Source organism: Neofelis nebulosa, chromosome 1 (genome assembly GCF_028018385.1).
Source record: "Neofelis nebulosa isolate mNeoNeb1 chromosome 1, mNeoNeb1.pri, whole genome shotgun sequence".
NCBI classification, from domain to species: Eukaryota; Metazoa; Chordata; class Mammalia; order Carnivora; family Felidae; genus Neofelis; species Neofelis nebulosa.
In genome coordinates this window covers 61,982,954-62,005,798 of record NC_080782.1, presented here as the reverse complement: position 1 = coordinate 62,005,798, position 22,845 = coordinate 61,982,954, and the positions used below count along the sequence as shown (strand labels likewise).

The following is a 22,845-nucleotide window of genomic DNA, read 5'->3' as shown; positions in this document are numbered from 1 at the left end:
GGAACAATTTAAAGGGTTTAGGGCAAGGACTGTTTCTCAGGGGATTTTTAGGTGTTATCTGATACTTTTAACTATGTACAGCTAGTTCTTTGACAAAGTTTAAGGGTAAATAATAGAAAGAGAAACAGTGCTACTTTATTAAAATACTGAGTTTATTTCACATGTATATTTTTGTCTCCCCACCATTTCCATTTGTCTGACCACCACTACTACTATGTCCTATCATAACATTCCATACATACTTAAAACCAAGCAAAGGGTGGAGCTCCATCTTTAAAAACTAAACAGGCATTTTGGACAACACATTCTTGGCAATGGAACCTGGACAACATTTATCAGACACGGTAGGGAAAGTTCTCACTCTGCATTATAAAAAGGACAGCCAGATATCAACTGTTACAGAAATGAAATAAGACGGAAAATTTTAACAAACTGTTTAAACTATTTTCTTAAAGAGACTTCCTCCACTGCCAGAGATCTTGAATAGCCTGGAAAACAAAAAAAGAAATGTGGTTAAAAGAACCACAACACTTCACAGACACCAATAAATTAAACCATGTTTCTTTGTACAGTTCAACATACCTATTATTTTTCATCCTACCACCAAAAAGGTTCAACTCTAGATAATTAAGAACTGATTGCAAGGGAATTTATACTCAGACATAATTTACTTTCAAATACTTCAAAAAAGACATAAAGTCATGTGAATCTTTGTAAACGAAATCAATGGTACTAGTATGCATTTAACAGCTTACATAAATGAAATGAAAGAGCAGAGAGGCCAGTTTGGCCAATGCTGCCTATGTCCTCTGCTCAGGGCTGCCAGACTTAGCACATAAAAATACAGAAAATGCAGTTAAATAAAATTTCTGTTAACACAGTTACATATACTTAGTTCTAAGCCTGTAGAACACATACGAAAACATTATGTGTACTTGAAATACACTAGATTAACTACTCAGCCCTTGTTCTTATCTGATGTGTTAAAGCACTTAAAACACCCGTCTTCTATTCTAAGGCATCACCTGCTTTTCCATTCCTTAAATTTAAGGATTTAAATGTTGTCTACTGACAAAAAAAAAAAAGCATCCCTCCACTTCTATGCCTTACTTCAATACATGAAATCTATACTTGTTCTCATACTAGTATGAACATCCATGCGGAAGAATTATTCTTCAAATGAGTCATGATTAAGTGTAATTGTTATACACTTCAAGTTCGCATTTCGTTTCCTATCCATAAATAATGTTCTTTTAAGTCCTGGGGTGCCTGGCTGGCTCAGTCAGTGTAGCATGTGACTCGATCTCAAGGTTGTGGGTTCAAACCCTACATTGGGTACAGAGATTACTCCAAAACAAAACCTTTTAAAAAGTAAATAGATAAAAAAGTCTTCATGTTTGTCAATTCTTTACAGGATTCAACAAATTCCTTTAAAACAATAAAATACAGGTCAGTGAGTTCTTTGACTATCTCTGAATTTACATAATCCTGCTAAACAGTCATTTAAAACTAAGAAAGTAACCTTTATTTGATGTACTATTTAAAAAATGTCACTAAGAACATTTAGAGCCTCTTCTCCCAAAATATGATTTTTTTTAGTGCTTCAAATACATAGGATTGATTCTCTCAACTACTGTTTTTCAACAGCCACTGGGTTTCAAATGCAAGGGAAATGAGTATCAAATGTTGAGAGTCTCATAAAATCTTCTTGGTCACTCAGAATTTTGTAGAATCAGTTTTGAGTAAACAATACCTTTAAATAAACATTTACCAAACTTTGATCTGTGGTTTCTCCACAAAAAAACTACAGTTGTTTTCATTAGCTCTTAATTCAAGAGCTTATACAAAGACTTACTAGTATTTCTCAAGTCCCATCTGGAAGGGATTTTACTAGCCAAATCCTCATAAGCAACTTTTTCACAAGGAAAACTATACAAGCAATGGCAATATTTTATACATTGTGATTACTTGTATATGTAGGCACGCCATAAAAACGTGAAGCATTTAAGCTTTGATAATCTCTACAATAATAAATGAAACTACTTTTTAATACTGTAGAAATTTCATCCTGGCACTTCAAAATATGCTTCCAGTTTTGTTTTTTATTTTAATTTTAGAAAGAGAAGAGAGCACATGTGTATGAGGGGAGAGGGGCAGAGAAAGAAAGAAAGAAAGAAAGAAATCATCCGGGGCAGGCTCCACACTCAGGTCCACATGGGGCTCTATCCAACAACCCTGGATCATGACCTGAGCCAAAAATCAAGAGTCCGATGCTCAAACAGAGGCTGAGCCACCCAGGCACCTGCCCAGTATGCTTCCAGTTTTAGAGTCAGAAAATACTTCTGGTAACAGTGAATTCAGTTACTTTAGCTCCAAGACTGATACTATACCATTTGTGGAAGGCCTTTACAACTTTGGTTATTATTTTATCTTCTCTGAATTTTTCTTAATCACACACTTTATTTCACCACTTTCTTTGGTACTAGCGGGAGAAACCACGTCTTAGGCTTCCTTGTTAGTGCATGCATCTTTCCACTATTTGCAATACTGGACAATTGTATACTGCAGTTTCACAGACTTTTAACAAATGTCCAGTATTCAGAAAACTCACAGAATTCACTTGCATTTTGGGCTTCAAGTACATATAAACAGAATAGCAACCAAAAGAGTAAAAACTTGAATTTCATCTCACAGCCATATCAATCAAGGCTAACTTCTAAAGTATTAGTAAACAGTGTTGAAACATTGAAAGGATTTCAAATTGGAGAAAAATAGTGCTGCCATGTAAATGATTTAAGTGCTACCTACTGCTGCAGAAAATTACCTCAAAAGGACAAATTTCATTTACTGAAAAAAGTTGGACACAGGAGGCTTAGGGATTGACTCCTGACAAAAACCACTTAACACACATATGTTCTGTATATACAAGATACCTAGCACCCTTACCTGTTTTTACATTTTCCTTACATTTGAGTCAGCAACCATAAGACAATAAAAATAAATGCATCAATTTCTACTAACAAAATAATATATAACACAAATTAACAGCTGATTCAAGCTACTACATTGAGTATTAACTACAATTTGACTTCTTGCTTCCTGATTTTACACATTAGGTCGATTTCAGCAAAATGTATTTCCCAAGCACACAATAAAGCAAAAGACCAGACTACCTCAAATAGTCAAATGGAGCAAAGAAACCACAGCACATTTCTTTAGCCAACAGAGTAAAACTGCGCTCAGTAACGAAGAGATAGTTTACCAACTATATAAAAACTGAGAAAAATGTACTAAGAAGTTATCTTCTCAATCTCTGCCAACTAAATTCTTAAGAGTTTCCATGTACTTAATCTGAAGTGTAATAGTCTGTGGTTAGGAACCTTTTAAAAGAAGCCAACACTTAAAGAAAATAATCATAAATAAATCACAATAAAATATTTGGATTTGGTCAGGTCTCCTGAAAATTCAGTTACCTCTTGGTCAGTCATCCGGAAGCAATTCTTCACATAATTGATGAACTTGGCTTCCACTTTGGGAAGAGAACCACCCTAGGAGACAAAAGCATTATTGTGTTTAAGTATAGGAACACTGTTTTTGAGATATTATGAAATTCCTCACAGATTTGCATACTCTTACATGGACCATTGGTTCCTTGCCCCTTCAACTCTTTCATTTTAATACTGAGTTTTTAGGCCCAGAAAGACCTATTAGGCAACAATATTTAGAACCTGAGTCTTTCATAGTACTCCTATATTGATAGGTTTGTCAAAATTTCAAATTCTCTCCAACCACCCTAAAAATATAAAATATGAGCTACAACAGATTCTCAGGCACTCAAATATGTCAGCTTGACTGCCTACTCTATTATATACTATCCCAAACCAAATGTAAAGCAAATGTATACCCCTTGAGTACCGCAAAGAGATCAAAACTGAACATCACTTAATACATACTAAGAACCTAAGTCCAGCACAACGCTAACCTGGAAGTCAGTTCAAGAGGTATATGAAGTCCAAACGGGACAAAAATTAGTCCTACATTTCACTGATCTCTAAAACTTGGCACCTCCTTCAGTTATAGACATAGGGGATGAATCACAACAGTACTAACACCAAGTTATTTTCAAAATATTTCATCAAATATTTTCAAAGACTGCAATTACTGCAAGTATCTTGGGGTTTACAGTCATTTCTACTCTTGAATTATCTTATTTAACATACTAAGTATATCGTTTTTGTTCCTTATTTTGGTAACTAAATTTTACTTTTTCTTGTAACCTGAAACATCTATGCATTTTAAAAAGACCAAGGTTTCAGAATGCCAAAGGAATCATAGCACAAAATAAGTGATCAGAAATATGGTATGGGATTCTTAAATTGCCTCTATAACCTAGAAAATAAACCTGTCATTTCCATTTTCAAATTATTTGCCACATACATTCTTATTTGATTCATTCAAATATTTATTGAGCAGCTAAGGAGATACAAACAAAGGTGATTAAAACATGGTCAAAGAGGTGAGGCAAATGCACAAATCATAGAAGGTATAATGTTCACTGAAATCACAGCAGCCAAAAGAAAGTGCTTTAGGAGACTAAGAATGAGATTGCTTCCAGCCTGGAAGGGGGCGTGGGTGGGTGGCAAATCAGGAAAGGAGATTTGAGATTAAAATAGAAGACTTCAGTCTGGATTGTTGATGACACTCAGTATGGACTACATTTCTCTCTCCTTTTCCTCTCTCCCCAGCTTGGGGCTTAATTTACCAGTAGTGCCCAGGACTGTTCAATTCGCCTGTAATTAAACCAAGGAGATAAGTCCATATTAAAATGGTGGGGGAGGGTTATCTAAAGAGGTCATTTTAGCACTGTGTGAAAGGGATAAATATAAAGCAATGACACCAGAAGACTAGAAAGGTTTACAGTATTACTAAAGCAAAAACAATACATAATACATTCTGGTTCTAAATGTTATTTTTCCAACTGACTCTTCACTGCACAAGGAAATCTACTGAAGCCAGGTAGAACCTAGAAAACACAGGAAAAACACGGGCAAAGGAGCAACTTTTCCTCACCATCCCGTTTATTCTCAAAAACTGGGGTCTAATGTTATGTAACTCTCAGAATTCTAGCTTTTCTCAAATGTTTGAATACATTTAAACTGATCATTCCATTCCATTTTCTACAAGTCCAAATTCACTAGTTTAAGAAGTTTAGCTCTCCGGTCAAGTAAGCAGCAGGATTAGAGCAAATTTCTTCTGTTTCCACTATTTAAGACAAAAGGCAACTAAATGTAAGCGTATTGGTCAAAGATCCACATATATTGACTGGTAATACCTTGGTGTAAAAGGCAAATAAAAGGACTCAAATTAGGAGGTTTTTTTTTTTTTAACTATACCAAGCAACCAGCAGCTTGCAATTTTGTAAGACTCATACGCCCTCTGCTGGTTCTGTAGCATCTTACGAAAAGAAAGGAAAATGTTCTCATTGAATTTTTAACATCCGAAGTCAGAGACAAATCTTAAAATCAATTTACTTGTATTTCTTTTATGAAAGAATATACATGTAACTTCAAATACGCAAAAAAAAAAAAAAAAAAAAAAAAAAAGAATCACTGAGACTAGAAATGAATGTAAATAATAAGTAATACACTTCTGAAAACCAAGAGCACATAAGGGACAGATACATCAAGGAAAAACAATAAGGAACAATCTTGTTCCAATCCTTCACAATGGTGTTTAAGAGAGGGGGAAATATACCTTTATCAAGTTTCTTCAGGAAAGATCATTTTACTCACTTTTTCTATACTTGCTTGCATTTTTGCTTTAATGTCTTCTACAGAACTAGGTCCTTTCGGTGTTTTGGGAGTCTTTTCCTGTTTTTTGAAAGATTCTTGACCCTGAAAAACAAGTTGAATTTCGAAAGGTTGTAAGTGTATACACTTACATATACTGTTAAAACCCATCCTACATACATGGATTTTCTCAAGAAAAGCATTACTTACAATCCTTCCTTGTAAAATGTATACAACCAGAATTCAGGTATCATAAATTTCATGACTGAACAATTATATTCTTAAAATCATTCCTTAAAAAATAGAATAGTTTGAGTTTGCTTTTATATTTCACATCAGATTAGTTCACATTTAAAAAGGATACCATCAAAATTGAAAGCATAAGGCTCCAAGAATTAAGCAAGTCAATGCAGCTAGATGCCTGATACCCATTCCCATAGCTTTTAAATAGTAACCTCCAAGACCAGGTATTGTGGTTCCTTTAAGCTGCTATTAGGTTCTAACATGCAGCCAGGGTTGAGAAACTCTGGTATGCCATAAATAATATCTTTCAACAAACAAGATTCCTTACAGGAGACAACTCTAACACAATAAAATCTTTGTGCTGGCTTTCTCTTCCACTAGAATGCCAGGAATGATACATATAGGACAATGATTACCAACAAGCATATTTTAGTGCTGTAAGACATCAATTACAGGTGTTCTCCAAGCACTATCAAATTTCAGACTACCTTCTTCCACAGAACTTTTAACTTTCCTAACTACCTCAACAAAGGCTGTGTTTAGGTATATGATGCCACTTACTTTTGATCTTGGTGTTGATGGTTTTGAGTCTTTTCCATTCTGGTTAGATTTTTGTGCATTTTTGGCTGGAGTATCTCGTATAGACTGCAATTATAAATTAATCTTAATCAATGCCCTTCTACGTAACTGCCCCAAACCATATAAAAGTAGTAGTTTGCTAAAAAAAAAAAAAAAAAAAAAAAAAAAAAAAAAAAAAAAAAAAAAAAAAAAAATTCTGATCTAAGTTTTAAAGTGGGAGAAGGCCACATGGGTAAAAAAGTAGATCACTGTCCACTACTAGGAAATCTTAAGACTACCCCAACTCAGGGCTAATTTTTAAAGTATTAGATCATTAACTCCTCCCAAGCCAGTTTTCATTAACTACAAGTGAAGAGCACAAAAATTTATCATCATTTGTTACTAGCAACTTCTGGCAACCCTGTACCATTGTATCCTACTTACTTTCTTTACTGGAGCCTTTTCTTCAGCTTCCTCATCATCAAAATCATCATCATCATCACTACAAATGAAATGAGTCATTATTACTGATTCAACACACTCATAAACCAAAAAGCCTATGTAGAAACTGGCTATGAACCAATTTCATAGAAGAGCCAATGAATCAACAAGTTTAGACAATCAAATCAAGGTATTAAGAAATTTTGAACTTTCGACAAAAAGAACTGAAAGCAGGATCTTGAGATATTTGTCCATTCATCATCATTATAGCATTATTCACAATTTCCAAGAGGTAGAAGCAACTCACATGTCCATTAACAGTCAAATAGATTTTAAAAATGTTCTATATATTTAATGGAATATTTGAGGTTTTTTGACAGTTATCACAATTTACATTCTTGGAATATGCTATTTTAATGAATTCCTGTCACATGCTGAAGGTGAATAAATCTTGAGGACATTAACTGAAATAAGACAGTCACAAAAAGAAACATACTGTACAATCCCACTTAATATAACACATCAAAAGTAATCTTTATACTCTTTATAGAACCGAAAGTAGAATGGTGGTTGCCAGGGGCTGAAGATAGAAATGAGTTGTTTTCATTTCATGAGATTTTCAGTATTACTACAAGAGTTTGAGACCTGTCAAACAATGTGAATATGGGTAACATTCCTGAACTGTACACTTTAAAAAAAAAAAAAAAAAGGTTAAAATGAGAATTATGTTTTTACAATTAAAAGGCATAAAAATTTTACAAAGTGGAGATTATAGTTTAAAGAAATTAAAATAAACACATGTAATGTTCACAGATCAGTAGAAATATTTTACTGAGGTGGCAACTCTATTAATCTACAGGTTCATCGAAATCCTTGAGTCCCTGCTGGCTTCTCTATAGAAATTGATCCTAAAATTTGCATCAAAATTCAAGGAACCGAGAGCAGCCAACAACAAACTTGAAAAAGAACAAAGTTAGGATTCAGTATTTTCAAAAGAAACCCACAAGAACTACAAACCAGGACAATTGTTTTAGCAGAAGGATAGACCTATATCAATAAAATTCAAGAGTTGAAAGGCTAATAAATAGTGCTGGGACAACTAGAAATCCACATGCAGAATTTAGGTTAGTCCTCTACCTCACCATGTACAAAAAGTGATTCAAAATGGACCAAGGGTCTAAATTTTTAGGTTTGACACCAAAAGCACAAGCTAACAAACTGGACTTCATAAAACCTTAAAAAAAAAATGTAAGCTAATATAACACTGTGTTGTCAACTATGCTTCAAAAAAAAAAAAAAAAGAAAAAGAAAAAAATTTTTGTGCAAAGGATACCACTGAAGAGTGGAAAGACAACCCAAAGAATGGAAGAAAATATTTACGAATTGTATGTATCTGGTAAGGGACTTGTCCCAAAACATTAAAAGAAAACTAACACTGGGATACCTAGGTGGCTCAGTCAGTTCAGCTCAGATCATGATCCCACAGTTCTGTGAGTTTCAGCCCCACATGGGACTCTGTGCTGACAGCTGGGAACCTGCCTGAGATGTGTTCTCTCTCCCTCTCTGCCCCTCCCCAGCAAGCCCACGCTCTCTCAGAAATAAACAAAAAAAAAACCCCCTCTTTTAACTCAATAATCTAGAAAAAAATCAAGACACAAACCTTGGATTGTGAATAACTTGTTCTGTGAGCGTTCCACAAGACAAGCAAACATGTCTATAATAAATTGATAAACCAGTGATGTCTGTAGTTAAGAATAGTACGTGACACCAAACATCGTATCTCACAACTAAACCAATGGTTCGCTCTGTAGGATTGGGGGTGATTGTCTCCTATGCTCGGATGATTGGTCTCAGGTCACAGTGTTTGGCAGAAATCAGTGATTTTTCAAAATGTTGGAAGGTGCCCACAACTGGCACTAGGCTATTTTTTGTCACTTCAAAGCGCCTATGGACAATCCTTTGCTCCTTTGCTTCATTCTAGGTCAGGCTGCCAGCAGATACAGACCCTTTCCTCTGCTGCTTTATTGCCAGTTACACTAAATACAATAGATGACAAGTTTATTAATACTGTACTGTAAAAAAGATTCCACTGAGCCAATAAGATAGCAGTGATGCCATTACTGGTAGTGAAAGTCATCCTACACAATAAAATAACCCTCCTCTCGTCTCCCTCACACCAGCTATGAAGGTTTTCCAAGTGCAGGTTAAATTCTCTTTATGTTTTGTATTTTCTTTATTACTTTGTATTATAATCCAGTATTACAATCACTTTCATATGAATATTTTTGCATTGTGGGACGAATCATCTGAGTTTCCACTATTTCTTATGAGGAAATTCACTGATCTATGAGTGCTGTGAGTTGCAAACATGTTTCTGGAATAAATTATGCCTGCAAACCAAGGTTTTACTGTACTAGGAATGCTTCAACATAAATAATTTTTTTAAGTTGTGTATTTCTTTTTGAGAGACACTATGCACACGCAAGCAGGAGAGGGGCAGAGAGAAAGAATCCCAAGTAGGGCGTGATCCCACAAACCATGAGACTATGACCTGAGCCAAAATCAAGAGTTGGATACTTAACCAACTGAGCCACCAAAGTGCCCCAATGTAAATGGTTCTTTTAAAACCCAGTCATAAATCACGTATTGTAGGATTCCATTTACATTAAATATGCAAAATAACCAATTCCATTAAAGATGAGAAACAGTGGTTGAGTAGAGCCAGGTGAAGGAAGTGATTATAGAATGATTTTGGACGACATAACTAGTCAAAAAGTTATTCTTCAAGGCGCCTGGGTGGCTCAGTTGGTTAAGCGTCTGACTTCGGCTCAGGTCATGATCTCACGGTTCGTGAGTTCGAGCCCCGTCAGGCTCTGTGCTGACAGCTCAAAGCCTGGAACCTGCTTTGGATCCTGTGTCTCCCTTTCTCTCTGCTCCTCCCCTGCTCACGCTCTCTCTTTCCTTCAAAAATAATAAACATTCAAAAAAAATTTTTTTTAAGTTTCCTTTCCTTCTCTTCCTTACTACATAATCTCTAAATTTAAAACAGGAGCAACGTCATCTATGTGCAACCAAAGGAAACACCCATCTTTTCAGAATTGGGTTAAAATGGTCAAGTATCATGTAATACATACAAAGCCATAGATACAGTCCTTTATTTTAAACAGTGATTCTGTCAATTTTGGCTTTAGAACCCAATCCCTTTATGTGCCTCCCCACACTAGAAACAAGAATGACAATGATTTCTATAAAACCACTGTCATAAGCGGTTTTATTTAACCATCTCTACCCAATACGTTATCTGACTACCCACCCCTTTACCCCTTCTTCCCTTCCATGAAAACTAACTTGGGCCTTAACAGATACACACACACTTCATTCTTCCCACACTACCAAACCTAAAGGCAACTTGGAACATGGAAGAACAGAGACTACTCTATGTTGTGGTTGTATCAGGAAAAATCCCGATTTTAAAGACAGGAAATCCTTCAAAACCCAAGCAGATTGAAGGTAACAATCAGGTCCCTACTCAAAAGCCTTTCTTCCTAGAAGAGATTTTCTCCTCAGTGAATATGCTACTATGCATAGACAGTATACCTAGACAAAGGTAACCTGAAATCAAGGACTAAATAAACTCAAATATAACTAAGCACCATACACCATCCATATACACCATCCATATTTCTCATTTGTTTTAAGCCCATTTCCCCTATTTCTCTTGGAGTGTATCACTTTAATTCTTACTGAGAACTATACTCAAAAGCAGTTAACAATAAAGTACCAACTATATTGTTTTAAATTTGATATGCAAGTAATTTTGAATTTTGTTAAGCATTCAACTCACTTTTCCTACTTTCTGCCTTCACTGTCCTGCCCAAAGGGCTTTTTAAAGAACTACCAGGTTGGCTACTTGAGGTTACTGAAAACCTAACTCCCAGGTATGATCATTAACTAGTGCATGTTTGATCAGTCTTTCCTATATTCTATTTGAATTATGTTTTCAATAAATATATATGGACCAACCTGGAAACTCAGAAACAAAGCTGTCAATTAAAAGTTCAACTTATTACAAATTACTGACATTACTGGAAATAGGAAAGACCAATTATAAATACCATTTTATTCTTTAGTGGGCATGTAACTGTTTACTTAGCCTAACCAAATTTAATAAACCTATCAAATCCTTTCCAAGAAAATCTTAATCTCTTTTACAAAAATTTTATCAGTAACAATCAGAGAACCAAGGGCCAAAATCCTTTGGGGGGGGTGGGGGGAGGGAATTCGTTACGTTAAGTAACAACCCACAAAACAAATGTTGCTGGAGCTATTCAGATTCTCTTTTCACCCAAACCATTCATCATAAACTGTTCAGTGGAAGACACACCTAATCACATGTTCACTAAATCTTCCTCAGAAAAAAAAGTTCTCTAGTCGGACACGTTTGGGAAATGCTGCATACTCTTGAAAATTTGCAACACACTGCAACTTTTCTTTTTTAACTTTTTGTTAATGTTTCTGAGAAAAAGAGCCAACAGCAGGGGAGGGGCAGAGAGGGGGAGACAATCTGAAGCAGCCTCCAGGCTCTGAGCTGTCAGCACAGGGCCTGACACAGGGCTCGAACCAACCGTGAGATCAAGACCTGAGCTGGAAGAAGAACATTTAACTGACAGAAGCACTCCCACACTGCATTTTAAAGGTTCTTAATCCCAATAGTATCCTTCAACTCAGCTAATGTAATGCAGTGACAACCACTGATCATTTACCCTTTCTTTAATTAAACTCTTACTTAATTTCATGGAGGACTGTGGTAAATAACTTTCATAAACTACTCTCCATACAGCTACATCAAGTTTCTAGAACACACTTACTCTTCATCATCATCGTCATCATCGTCATCTTCATCATCATCTTCATCGGCAGCAAGTTTTACTTTTTTCTTAAAAAAAAAAAAAAAATATATATATATATATATATGTAAATATATACGTACATACTCATATACAAGTGCTGATCTTAATCACCAAACCAAAGGCCAAAATAAGAGAGATCTTTACACCTATACCTGTGGAACCTTGCTACCACTTCCAGGGGCAGAACGCTTTCCAGATATACTAAGGAGTTTCACATCCTCTTCCTCTTCATCTTCTGACTCTGCATCTTCCTCCACAGCTAAAATAAAAAATTATTTATTAGCTACGAATAAAACTCAATCAACAAGCAAGAACTCAGAAAAAAGAGCACAACATACAGTAAGGAGCATTTAAAAATTTTAAATGAACATTAAAAAAGAACTATGAAAACAGCAAATAGGGAACCAAAAATTTTTTTAAAAAGCAACTTTGAAGCCCAGCACTCTACTAGGCTTTAAATGAAAAACAACAACAAAAAAACAGGCTTTTCCAGTTTAAGTTACTCTATTTCCACTTCAACCTATTAATAAAGACAGCAGTACTAAAACTAAGCATGCTTTACAAAGTCCAAATTGGGAACAAAGTTAACTGCATTAAGAGAGAATAAACAACACAATACATAACATACCTACTAAGTGCTGTCCACTAATATGCACAGGCCCTGAACCGCATTTCAACCGTAAGACCACAGGTGGTGTTATTTCAAAGCCCCCAAGGGAAACCTGAAAAGGAAAAACTTTTAAAAATCACTAAATACTGTGAAAACAAAAGTATTTGGTATAAATACCTGTTCATAACAGACTTACAAAAATGTATATAGGCAAACTCATAAACCAAATGAACAAACCAGTGAACCTGTTTCTCACCTCTAACAGGTAGCAAACCACTATGTTCAAGAGTTGACCATTCAACCCCACAGTGACATAAGACACAGCCACTGTTACTAGAAGTACCAAAGAAAATTCCTTCTTCAATGCCCTTGGTGTAGTAACCTAAAGGGCACCTACCTTAACACAACAGAATTAGACCTTAACATAAAATCCAGCAGTAAGTGCCCTTACCGTTGGCTGTACAGACATTTTCAAAGTTGCCAGTGTGACTTTAATTGGACTTCCTTCATAATTCATTGCCTCTGCTTCAACAATGTGCAATTCATCCTTTGCACCAGCTCCTAAACTGACCTGTGAACAAAAGGTTACTTCAACTTTAGTTATTCTACTTTAAAATCCCCCCAAAATTTGTCTGGAAAAAAGAAAAACCAGAATTATAAACCCAGTATCACCACTGATGGAAAACTAATTTGTGCACAACGTTGTCTCAAGTTTTATGTGGCCTTGCCAATCATTTCTCATACTCAAATTTGAAACGCATAAAAATTGGATGGCATTGTTATAGGTTATCAACTACCCACAGTATGGATCACCTAACGTTTACTGACCACTGACTGCAAGCTAGGCAAAAAAGGCTACAGGCTAGTCACTATAGAGGACAAAAAACATTTATCACTGCCTTAAAGGGCTTTACAATGCAGCCAAAGAAGCAAAGTACATAAATATGGGCAGCCGAACAGTAGTGTGACAGAACTTTGCGTGATTACTAAATGAGAGGTAAAGAGGCCAAGTTTTACACCACAGGTACATAAGCAAATACATACAATACTCAGTTATAAAAAATACTATTGCAAAGTTATTAAGTCACACAAACAGGAATAGACTGAAATCAAGAAAGGTTAAATAGTTTATTTTGAAAAGTTTAACTTACCGTTCTTAAAGATAACTGGTGCTCGTTTTCATCATTGTCCACTTTAAAGTGATAATCTTTGTCAGCCTTTAGTTCACAACCTGAAAAGGGGAAAAAAGCAACAACAAAAAAGAATTAGCTCTGAAACTTAACTGAGGGTAACCAAAAAAAAACAGTTAATTTGTGAACAGATTTTCCACTATTCTAGCTACCAGATGGCAAGGCAGAAGTATCTCTTCCTGGGTTTCTTAAACACAAGTGTCTATAAATATCAAATAACATCCATACAGGGCTTTATAAATTCCACTTCCCCACTATACTATCTCATTTTCAGCTACACTATTACATTCTTAGGTAGAAACAGGCCCAAAAGTTTAGTAAAAACTGAAACCAGTATCTGAAACTAAGTCTAATATACAAGGTTGATAAAATCGCACTGTTTAAAAAAAAATTACCTACCTAACTATACAGGACAAGTGGCAAATTTAGAAATGAATGGTTACACAAACACCTACGTGAATTTGTATTTACAAGGGAAAAACTACAAACATGGATCAAAACTTGGCACAGGGATCAATATCCCATCCTTAAAGTTAACAGAAATGATATGCATTAAATTATGCTCAAATTATGTTTAAGATTAGCTATATCATAAGGATATTTCCAATAGAAAGGGTTAATACCGTATACTGACCAGAAACCCCAGCTAGTCAAAAGAGCCTTACTTAATGTAGGAGTTATCTACTCCCATTCCATCAATAGGCAAGTTGTTTCAAGTACCGACAGAATAACATTTTAATTATAGGATTCCATTTAATTGTCATCTAACAGTTACGGGTACATAAATGCCTAAATGTTATCTCAATTAACACATCTCAGCATGGTATATTAAAAAAAAAAATGTGTAACCAAATTTGCACTACTTCACAGCCTGACTGACAAAGATATGGCTACGACAATCAATTTCACTTAAGATTCAAAAACCAAAGCTGGTCGCTTTCTACTATGGTACTGGAGTTCTGGAGGGAAGGGAGATCGAGATTCCAAAATTGTATCAGATCTTATGGACTCAAACTGAAACCTACACACACATGTCTCCTATCTTTTCAAAAAGGCTGAAACCTACACACATCTCCTATCTTCTCAAAAAGGCTGTTTGCTCAATGCCGCACAGAAGGCTGTTTCCACCAGCTTCCCTCCAAAAAAAAGAATAAACATACATATACTTACAAATAACGCATAGAGACAAGGGTCTTGCTTTAGATCTATCTAGTCTCTAACTACAAGTACAACCTTCACTGAGTCACTTCAGTTCTGAGCACGAACATCGTCACCTGCAAAGTGGGCTAATTTCCATTTACCAATATGAGATAGGAAAAGTGCTCTGTAATTGAGATCTGCCATCGTAGATGTTAAGCACCGAACAAAGACTTCCAGAATCTTGGCTCTACTCACCACTTCACCCAACATTTCCCGCCTAACAGTTTCAATTAAGCCCCAGGATCCCAGGCTCCGGAGTGACAAGACACCAGGGAGCCCCGGATGTAGTGCCCACACCCCCCTCCTTCCCCCAACCACGTGGCAACCACGTGCTCCCAGCGGTTGCGGCCTCCTCACGCCCGGCCGCGCCTCCCCTCCCCCCGTAAGCGGCCGAGGCACCGGGACTGAATCTCCGCTGTAGGGCTCCAGACTCCTCAGGCCTGAGGCCAACGCCGGGCTCTAAGTATCCTTTCCCCCAGAAAAGCAGCCACTGCCGCACACCACGGACCCCCACAACCTCCAGCCGGACGCCGGGACCCGGCATCAATGACCCCAGCCAAAAATCACAAGCCTACGGAATCACACACTCCAAGGGAAAATAATGCCCGTGGCCCTACCGTGTGCTCCAAGCAAAGCCGACCCCTCGGCAGGCCGGTTCTACGTTACCTCAGGCCCTGGGCCTCGGATCGCTCACGCCCCAGGCTTCAGGCCGCCCCTCCTTCCACCGCTTCATGCTTCAGTTCTCCCCTCCCGGCCTCCCATCCCTTAGGCTGCAAGGCCCCAGCGGCCCGCTTCCCTCCCTCTACCAGCCCAGGTTTCTCTACCAGCCCAGGCCTCAGTGGGTTTCCCGCCCCCCCACCTCAAAGCCACCAGGCCCCGCTCGGCCTCGCCCCAACCCCCCAGCACTTACCGAAAAGATAGTTCTGGGGCCTCAGGGGGCTCATGTCCATGTCCATCGAATCTTCCATGAGGTGGTGGCACGCACTTAGGTGGGAGAGAAGGCGGACGGAGAGAAACGACTACTGTTCCACAGAACACCCGCGCAGGACGGAATCACACCAGGGAAAGGACGCGGGCTCCCTGCGCACATATATAGCACCGTGAAGATCTCGCGAGAGCTTCCCAAATCCCGTCTCCACGCGCGTGCTCGGGAGCCCCCCCTTCCCTGGACGGTCGCCCTCCCGCGCAAGCGCTGTTCAACCCCACTCCTTTCTACCTCGCCCCCCACCTCCTCCAGGTACTTCGCGGGCTCCCACCGAGCAGGCGCACTCGTACCCCGACCCCACCCCTCCGCCGGCGCCGCTTGTGCGCACGCGTGCTTTCTCCTGGTAGCGCGCGCTACCCCCCTCCAACCCTTCCACGTCCTCCCCGGTTCTGGCGGGCCGGCCTAGCGCCAGAAGCCTGCGCTGCCCACCCTGCAAAATGGCGACGGCAGCCCTTGGCTGTACTAGGTATGGAGAGCGAGCCGGTTGCAAGTGACCCAGAGAGCAGCTGGGTTCACCTTTCTCCATCACTTCGTGCCTCGCAGACTTCCAGACAGGCATAACCACCTCGGGATTTTTACTTGCCTGAAGGCTTGGGCTCAGAGTTCATTGTTTCCCCAAAGTTTAAGCTTCAGGTGCCAGAAGCTGTAGATTACTGATTATTCTTTGTTGGGGAGAAAGGATGTAGTTGCTGTCCAGACTTACTCAACCGCTTTTATAGCTCTTTCCTTTCTGAGAAAACATCTCTGAAGTTGAAATCACTCTTTGTCATTTGGGGGCCATTTGGGGGCCATTTGGGGACTGAGTGAACCCCTTCCATACGAGCTGGGCAGGAACCGGACCTGATTTTATAAGGGCTTTATATCCACAGTGTGCCCCCACGTAAGATCCTGTGTGGCAGATGTGACTACCCCCACTTTGGAGACAAGACAACAGTCCAGAAGAGATGAAGCAAGGTGCCCAAATGGAAGAAGTGGTAAGGCAGGGTTCTCTAGCTCGAAGTCCAGTGTTAACAGCCCTCTAAACGAGTGTGGAGGATTATGTGTGAGTCCAGTCTCTGAGGCAGTGCAGTTCCTAATCTTTAACGTTGCTAAGAATGTTGACCTGTGAAGAAACCATATGACTTAAATACATAGATCTCAATTAAGATTCTTTGGGAGTGAGCCTGAAAATTAGTATTCTAAACAAGCTACACCTGGACAAACTGAGGATGTCCCCCCCCCACCCCATCCCCTGGGCATTGGTGCATTTTTTTTAAGGAATCCCCTAATTATCTTGTTCACATCAACAGGTTGAAAATTTTAATACTGGAAGGAATAAAAATAGTGACAGCAGTGCCCCACCCCCTATTCTCCAAATACAATCTAGTTGGGATGATAAACTATAATACATGTGAATCAACTATTAATTAACAGTATCATAATTCTAAATTTGGAGAAATCAGTGTAACTGATACGTGAATGCCACCAAGCTGTTCCCCACCCTCAACTGAAGAAGAATCTTCACCAGTCTGGTTCTTGGATCTTTTGAGACGCAGAGTATGACCAATTGCTAGAGGAAATCTTGACACTTAGAAGGAAATATTTGTAAAGAACTGAGAAAAGGCAGGGAGGACTATGATAGGAAAAGATAGGATTCAGTAGGCCGAGAGGGAAAGATTGGGAACTGAGGTCCCTGAGTGGAGAAAAACACCTATTTTGGAACAATGCTGGGAGTGTCAGACCACAGCAAACCCCCTCAGGCATAAGGTCCCTCTTAAGAATTAATGGACACCACCTACTTCCCCTCAGGTTCCCTTCAGGAATTTGACTAAAGACCTGACTAAATATAAGTAGACCATAAAACAAATGACCCACATGGAACAGTATGGCCATAGACCACCTACAATGGAAACAAGCCAATCAGTAATGGACAGCCCCGCACCTAGAGCTATCAAGCCAATAAGGGTAGGACGTGAGAAGAAACAAGGTGGAAGGGAAGGGGGGGGGGGGGGCAGCCAAAACTTTATAAAACAAAGACCCTTGCCTATTGTCACTGGCATTCACTTTAGAATGCCCCCACTTCCCCCTCTCTGTTAAAAGAGCTTTCATACTGTTTTTTCTTTCTCATCTTACACTCTAATAAACTTTTGCCTGCTGCTCACTTTGTGTTCACCTCTTCATTGCTCAAAGCGGTAAGACAATGAATCCCAGGTATTGAGGTAAAAAAAAATCTGCAACCAGACTATAGCTAAGAATTTGAGATTACTTAAAATCTTAAAAAAAAAAAAAATTTAGGCATGAGAAAGAATGAGAAAGTCTCAAGAGGAACTATAGGAGAGTGGATGGAGGATGAGAGGTTAGTAGTCTTTGAGCCCATGCCAGTATCAGTTGGGACTGCTTTGTAAGTTCTTTCTGGATTCTGGACCATGATTATTCAAACACAGCTTTGCACAGAGCCCGAGCCATATGGGCACTATATCTCGTGTTACATAAAGAAATACATTTGTTTTTTAAATATCTTCCGCACCTAGTCTAGGTATTATCTCATGGAATCAGGCAGTTAAAAAAAATACAGCATTTTCTTTCAGATTTACAAATGTAATGAATGCTCACTTTAAAAAAAAATTTTTTTTAATGTTTATTTATTTTTGAGAGAGAGAGAGCGTGAGCAGAGGAGGGGCAGAGAGGGGAGACACAGAATCCAAAGCAGGCTCCAGGCTCTGAGCTGTCAGCACAGAGCCTGAAGTGGGGCTCGAACTCATGAACCATGAGATCATGACCTGAGCCGAAGTCAGATGGTTAACTGACTGAGCCACCCGGGTACCCCAATGAATGCTCACTTTTTAAAATACAGTAAAATTATTTAGGCCTATTCAAAGTGGGAAAGTAAAAGTGCCCTTCTTTCCATAGTCCCATTCCTATTCCCAGGGATTAAGTGAGGTCATAAAGATGAGCCCCAATTCAATAATGCTGGTGCCCTCATAAGAAGAGGAACAGGAGCACCTTGGGGGGCTCAGTCAGTTAAGCAGCGAACTCTTGATTTCTGCTCAGGTCATGATCTCAAGGTTCGTGGGTTTCAGCCCTGCACAGGGCTGTGTGATGACAACAGGGAGCCTGCTTAGGATTCTCTCTCCCTCTCTCTCTGCCCCTTCCCCCTTCATGTTCTTTCTCTCTCTCAAGATAAATAAATACACATTTTAAAAAATGAAAATAAAAATAAACTTTAAAAATGAAGAGGAAAAGACAAAGGCAGCCATCTACAAAGCCAGAAGAGAGCCCTTTCCAGGAACTGAATCAATAGGCACCTTAACCCAGCCTCCAAAACTAAGAAATAAATTTATGTTGTTTAAGCCACTAATCTATGGTATTTTGTTATGGCAGCCTGATCAGACTGATATGGTAAGAATGTTTGTACATATATCCTTATGGATGTCTAAACGTAGTTTCGTAAATATATTCTAAGTAATGGACTTGTACAGTAAAAGGGCAGGTATGTGTTTACAAACATATACACACATAATGCATCTTTTGGTTGTTTACATAAATAGAGTCATACTTTATATATTGTCTTAGCCTGTTTGGGCTGTTGTAAAAAAATACAGTACATAATGTGTATCTTATAAACAACAGAAATTTTTTTCTCACATTTCTGGAGGCTGGATGTTCAGGATCAGGGTGTCACTGTGGTCAGGTAAGGGTCCTCTCCAGATAACAGGCTTCCTGTTCTGTCTTCACATGGTGGAAGGGGCAAGGGAGCTCTGTAGGATCCCTTTTATAAGCACACTAACCCCATTCATGAGGGCTCCATTTTCCTGACCTAATCACCTCCCAAAAGCCCTACCTATTAATATCGTCATCATTGGGGGTAGGATTTCAACATAGGAATTTTGTGGGGACACAAGCATTCAGATCATAGCACTGTTCCTCAACTTCCCTTCTTGATTTTGTGTAACTTAGCTAGCCTTCCATGATATAATATGTAGAGGCCCACTGCTTCCTTTTTAGGAGTTGTCTAATGGTCCACAGGATACATATATGCTATTGTTTTAATTCCAGGTTTTATTTATTCTTTCATTTGTTAACACATTTTGTGATGGAAATTTTCAAACATCGCAAAAATAGAATACTGTAATCAAAACCTACGTACCCATCACTCAGTTTCAACAGTGATCAACATCTAACTAATCTCGTTTCATATACACCCTCCTACTATCCTTCTCCCTCACCCTCTGCTGGATTAAAGAAAATCCCAGACAGTATATTTTCATCTATAAATACTTCAGCATGTATTTTTAAGAGACAACAATTCCTTCAAACCTAAACATAATACCATTATGATACAAATCAAAATTTTAAATAATTACTAATATCATGAATGATCCAGTTCAGATTTCCCCAATTTCTCACAATTGGTTTGTTTGAATAAGGACACAAACAAGGTCTACACATTACACAGTGAGACGTGTTGTCACTTAACATGTCCCTTTATCCTCTGTATTTCGTAAAATACAGTTAGGGCTGCTGTGCCAAATGGTTAGTGGTTGCCACGAACTACATGTGGCTACTTAAATTAACTAAAATGTGAAAGTCAGTTCCTCAGTCTTACTAGCCAAGTGCTCAATAGCCATGTATTGGATAGCACACAAAACCATTTCCATCACTGCAGAAAGTTCTGTTGGACAGCTCTGATATAGCGGCTTCACCAGACTCATGTTCACTGTCTTGACAAGAACACTTCATAAGTGGCAAGAATACTTCCTGTTTTGACAAGAGACACACGATGTCTGGTTGTCTCTCTTTTTATGGTGTTATGTTCAGCTATTGTCAGCCCGATTCTTCCTTTATGAAGTTCTCCATTCACCTAAGTGTTGACTGATCACTGCCTCTTTTATTATTTCTAATTTTACCACTCCCTCTGCATTTATTAACAAGAGAATTCTTCTATAAAGGAGAACTTTCGGGGCGCCTGGGTGGCGCAGTCGGTTAAGCGTCCGACTTCAGCCAGGTCACGATCTCGCGGTCCGTGAGTTCGAGCCCCGCGTCAGGCTCTGGGCTGATGGCTCGGAGCCTGGAGCCTGTTTCCAATTCTGTGTCTCCCTCTCTCTCTGCCCCTCCCCCGTTCATGCTCTGTCTCTCTCTGTCCCAAAAATAAATAAAAAACGTTGAAAAAAAAAAATTAAAAAAAAAAAATAAAAAAAATAAAGGAGAACTTTCCCTTATCAACTATTTGGTTACCCTGAAAAATAGTCCGTAAGTGATTGTATCTTTCCTTTTATTTACTTGTTTTCAGAATAACAGGTAGAACCCTAGCTGTCTACAAAGATGACTACGTTTTTTATTACCTTCATGTATACATGAATTTTAACATAGCTAGTATTCAAATGTATTTTAAGAAATGTTTTTTCTGGGGCGCCTGGGTGGCGCAGTCGGTTAAGCGTCCGACTTCAGCCAGGTCACGATCTCGCGGTCCATGAGTTCGAGCCCTGCGTCAGGCTCTGGGCTGATGGCTCGGAGCCTGGAGCCTGTTTCCGATTCTGTGTCTCCCTCTCTCTCTCTGCCCCTCCCCCGTTCATGCTCTGTCTCTCTCTGTCCCAAAAATAAATAAAAAACGTTGAAAAAAATTAAAAAAAAAAAGAAATGTTTTTTCTTGCTCACAATGACCCATTTGGGCAGTGAGATCCCTTTCAAGTTGGCTTTAATATCTTTGTGAACATTACTTTCTAGTATGATAGAACATCCCAGGCTCACCTTATACGTTTCCTGCCCCTGAACAGGATTCGGCCATTTCTTTAAGGATCCTGATCTCTTTATTTTTTTATAAATGTTTATTTATTTATTTATTTAGAGAGAGAGAGCTTTTGCACTCCCATGAGCAAGGGAGGGGCAGAGAGAGGGGGAGAGAGAGAATCCCAAGCTGGCTCTGTGCTGTCAGACCAGAGCCTGACTCGGGGCTCGATCTTACAAACCATGAGATCATGACCTAAGCCAAAATCTAGAGTCAGACATTTAACCAACTGAACCACCCAGGCACCCCTGGATCCTGATCCCTTTAATGGGGATGATATTAGAAATCACATTTTAGTTGTGAAAGGTGTTTTTTGCTATTGAGTTGGTTATTTTTCTGAGACTTTTCAATGGACATACATAAAAGTGCATACATAAGTGCATACATAAAAGGCATTATACTATCCTCATTGTTTTGCATTTTTTTTTCCCTCACTTAGCATGGACATCACTCCATGGCGCAGCATGTAAAGGTTTGTCGGTTGCTTTTTTTCACATCCCATTTTAGAGCTGCACAGTGTGGCTGTACTCCAGTTTACATATCCAGTTTCCTATCAGTGGGCATTTGGGTTGTTCCCAGTTGTGTGCTATCGCAATCAGCACAGCAATGAATAGCCTTGAACATGCATCAGTTTGTGGTTGTACCAGGTTTTGGTGGCATTACGATGGGCCAACTTGGCTAGGGTGGTTTATAGTTAGGGTGGTTGACAATAATATTTTCACAAGAAATTTGGTGGGCAGAGGAGAAGCAGCAGCCATGCTGGGTTTCATGCACAGAAGGTTGGGGCAGGGACTTCTGATGTGGCTAATGCACATGGTGCCTTATACACCGCCTCACCAGTTTGGCATGAGGCAGAATGCGGGCCTACCCCTGCTCCACCTCCCCTTGCATCCTCATTCAGTTTCCTGACTCCTAGGCCTCGTGGGTGCCTAGTTCAGGGACAAAGACATCACCTCCTGCGAGATACCCAGTCCCTCAAGATTGGGGGCAGTGAGAACTGGCATCGGTTGTGGTCTATCCTCATGGGTTTCAGCTCACGTTCACCAATGGCTTGTCCTGTGCTCTCTCACTGTATATCCATCTATGCCTCCTGACTGTCTGCCCTGCAGACTTCAAGCTGCAGATCAGACATGAGGACGGCAGCCTTGCAGCTCC

The 22,845-nt window shown here is 39.0% G+C and overlaps 1 protein-coding gene and 1 long non-coding RNA gene across 3 annotated transcripts; one reads left to right on the top strand and one right to left on the bottom strand.

Moving 5' to 3' along the window:
* Nucleotides 1-131: 131 nt before the first annotated feature.
* Nucleotides 132-16,034, bottom strand: NPM1 (nucleophosmin 1). 2 transcript variants are annotated; one of them, XM_058723349.1, is made up of 10 exons: nt 15,852-16,034; nt 13,703-13,782; nt 13,003-13,122; nt 12,570-12,663; nt 12,094-12,200; nt 11,900-11,967; nt 7,035-7,092; nt 6,594-6,677; nt 5,793-5,894; nt 132-3,548 (listed from the first exon to the last, which is right to left on the bottom strand). In XM_058723349.1, the coding sequence occupies exons 1-10, from the start codon at nt 15,907-15,909 to the stop codon at nt 3,414-3,416; spliced, it is 906 nt and encodes a 301-aa protein (XP_058579332.1). In that variant the 5' UTR covers nt 15,910-16,034; the 3' UTR covers nt 132-3,413. The 2 variants fall into 2 exon arrangements, with proteins under 2 accessions (XP_058579332.1, XP_058579342.1); XM_058723359.1 differs by lacking the exon at nt 132-3,548 and adding an exon at nt 4,733-4,790.
* Nucleotides 16,035-16,105: 71 nt separating this feature from the next.
* Nucleotides 16,106-18,066, top strand: LOC131508112 (uncharacterized). Its single transcript, XR_009259842.1, has 2 exons — nt 16,106-16,392; nt 16,796-18,066. It is a non-coding gene; the product is annotated as an uncharacterized LOC131508112 (long non-coding RNA).
* The last annotated feature ends 4,779 nt before the right edge of the window (nt 18,067-22,845 follow it).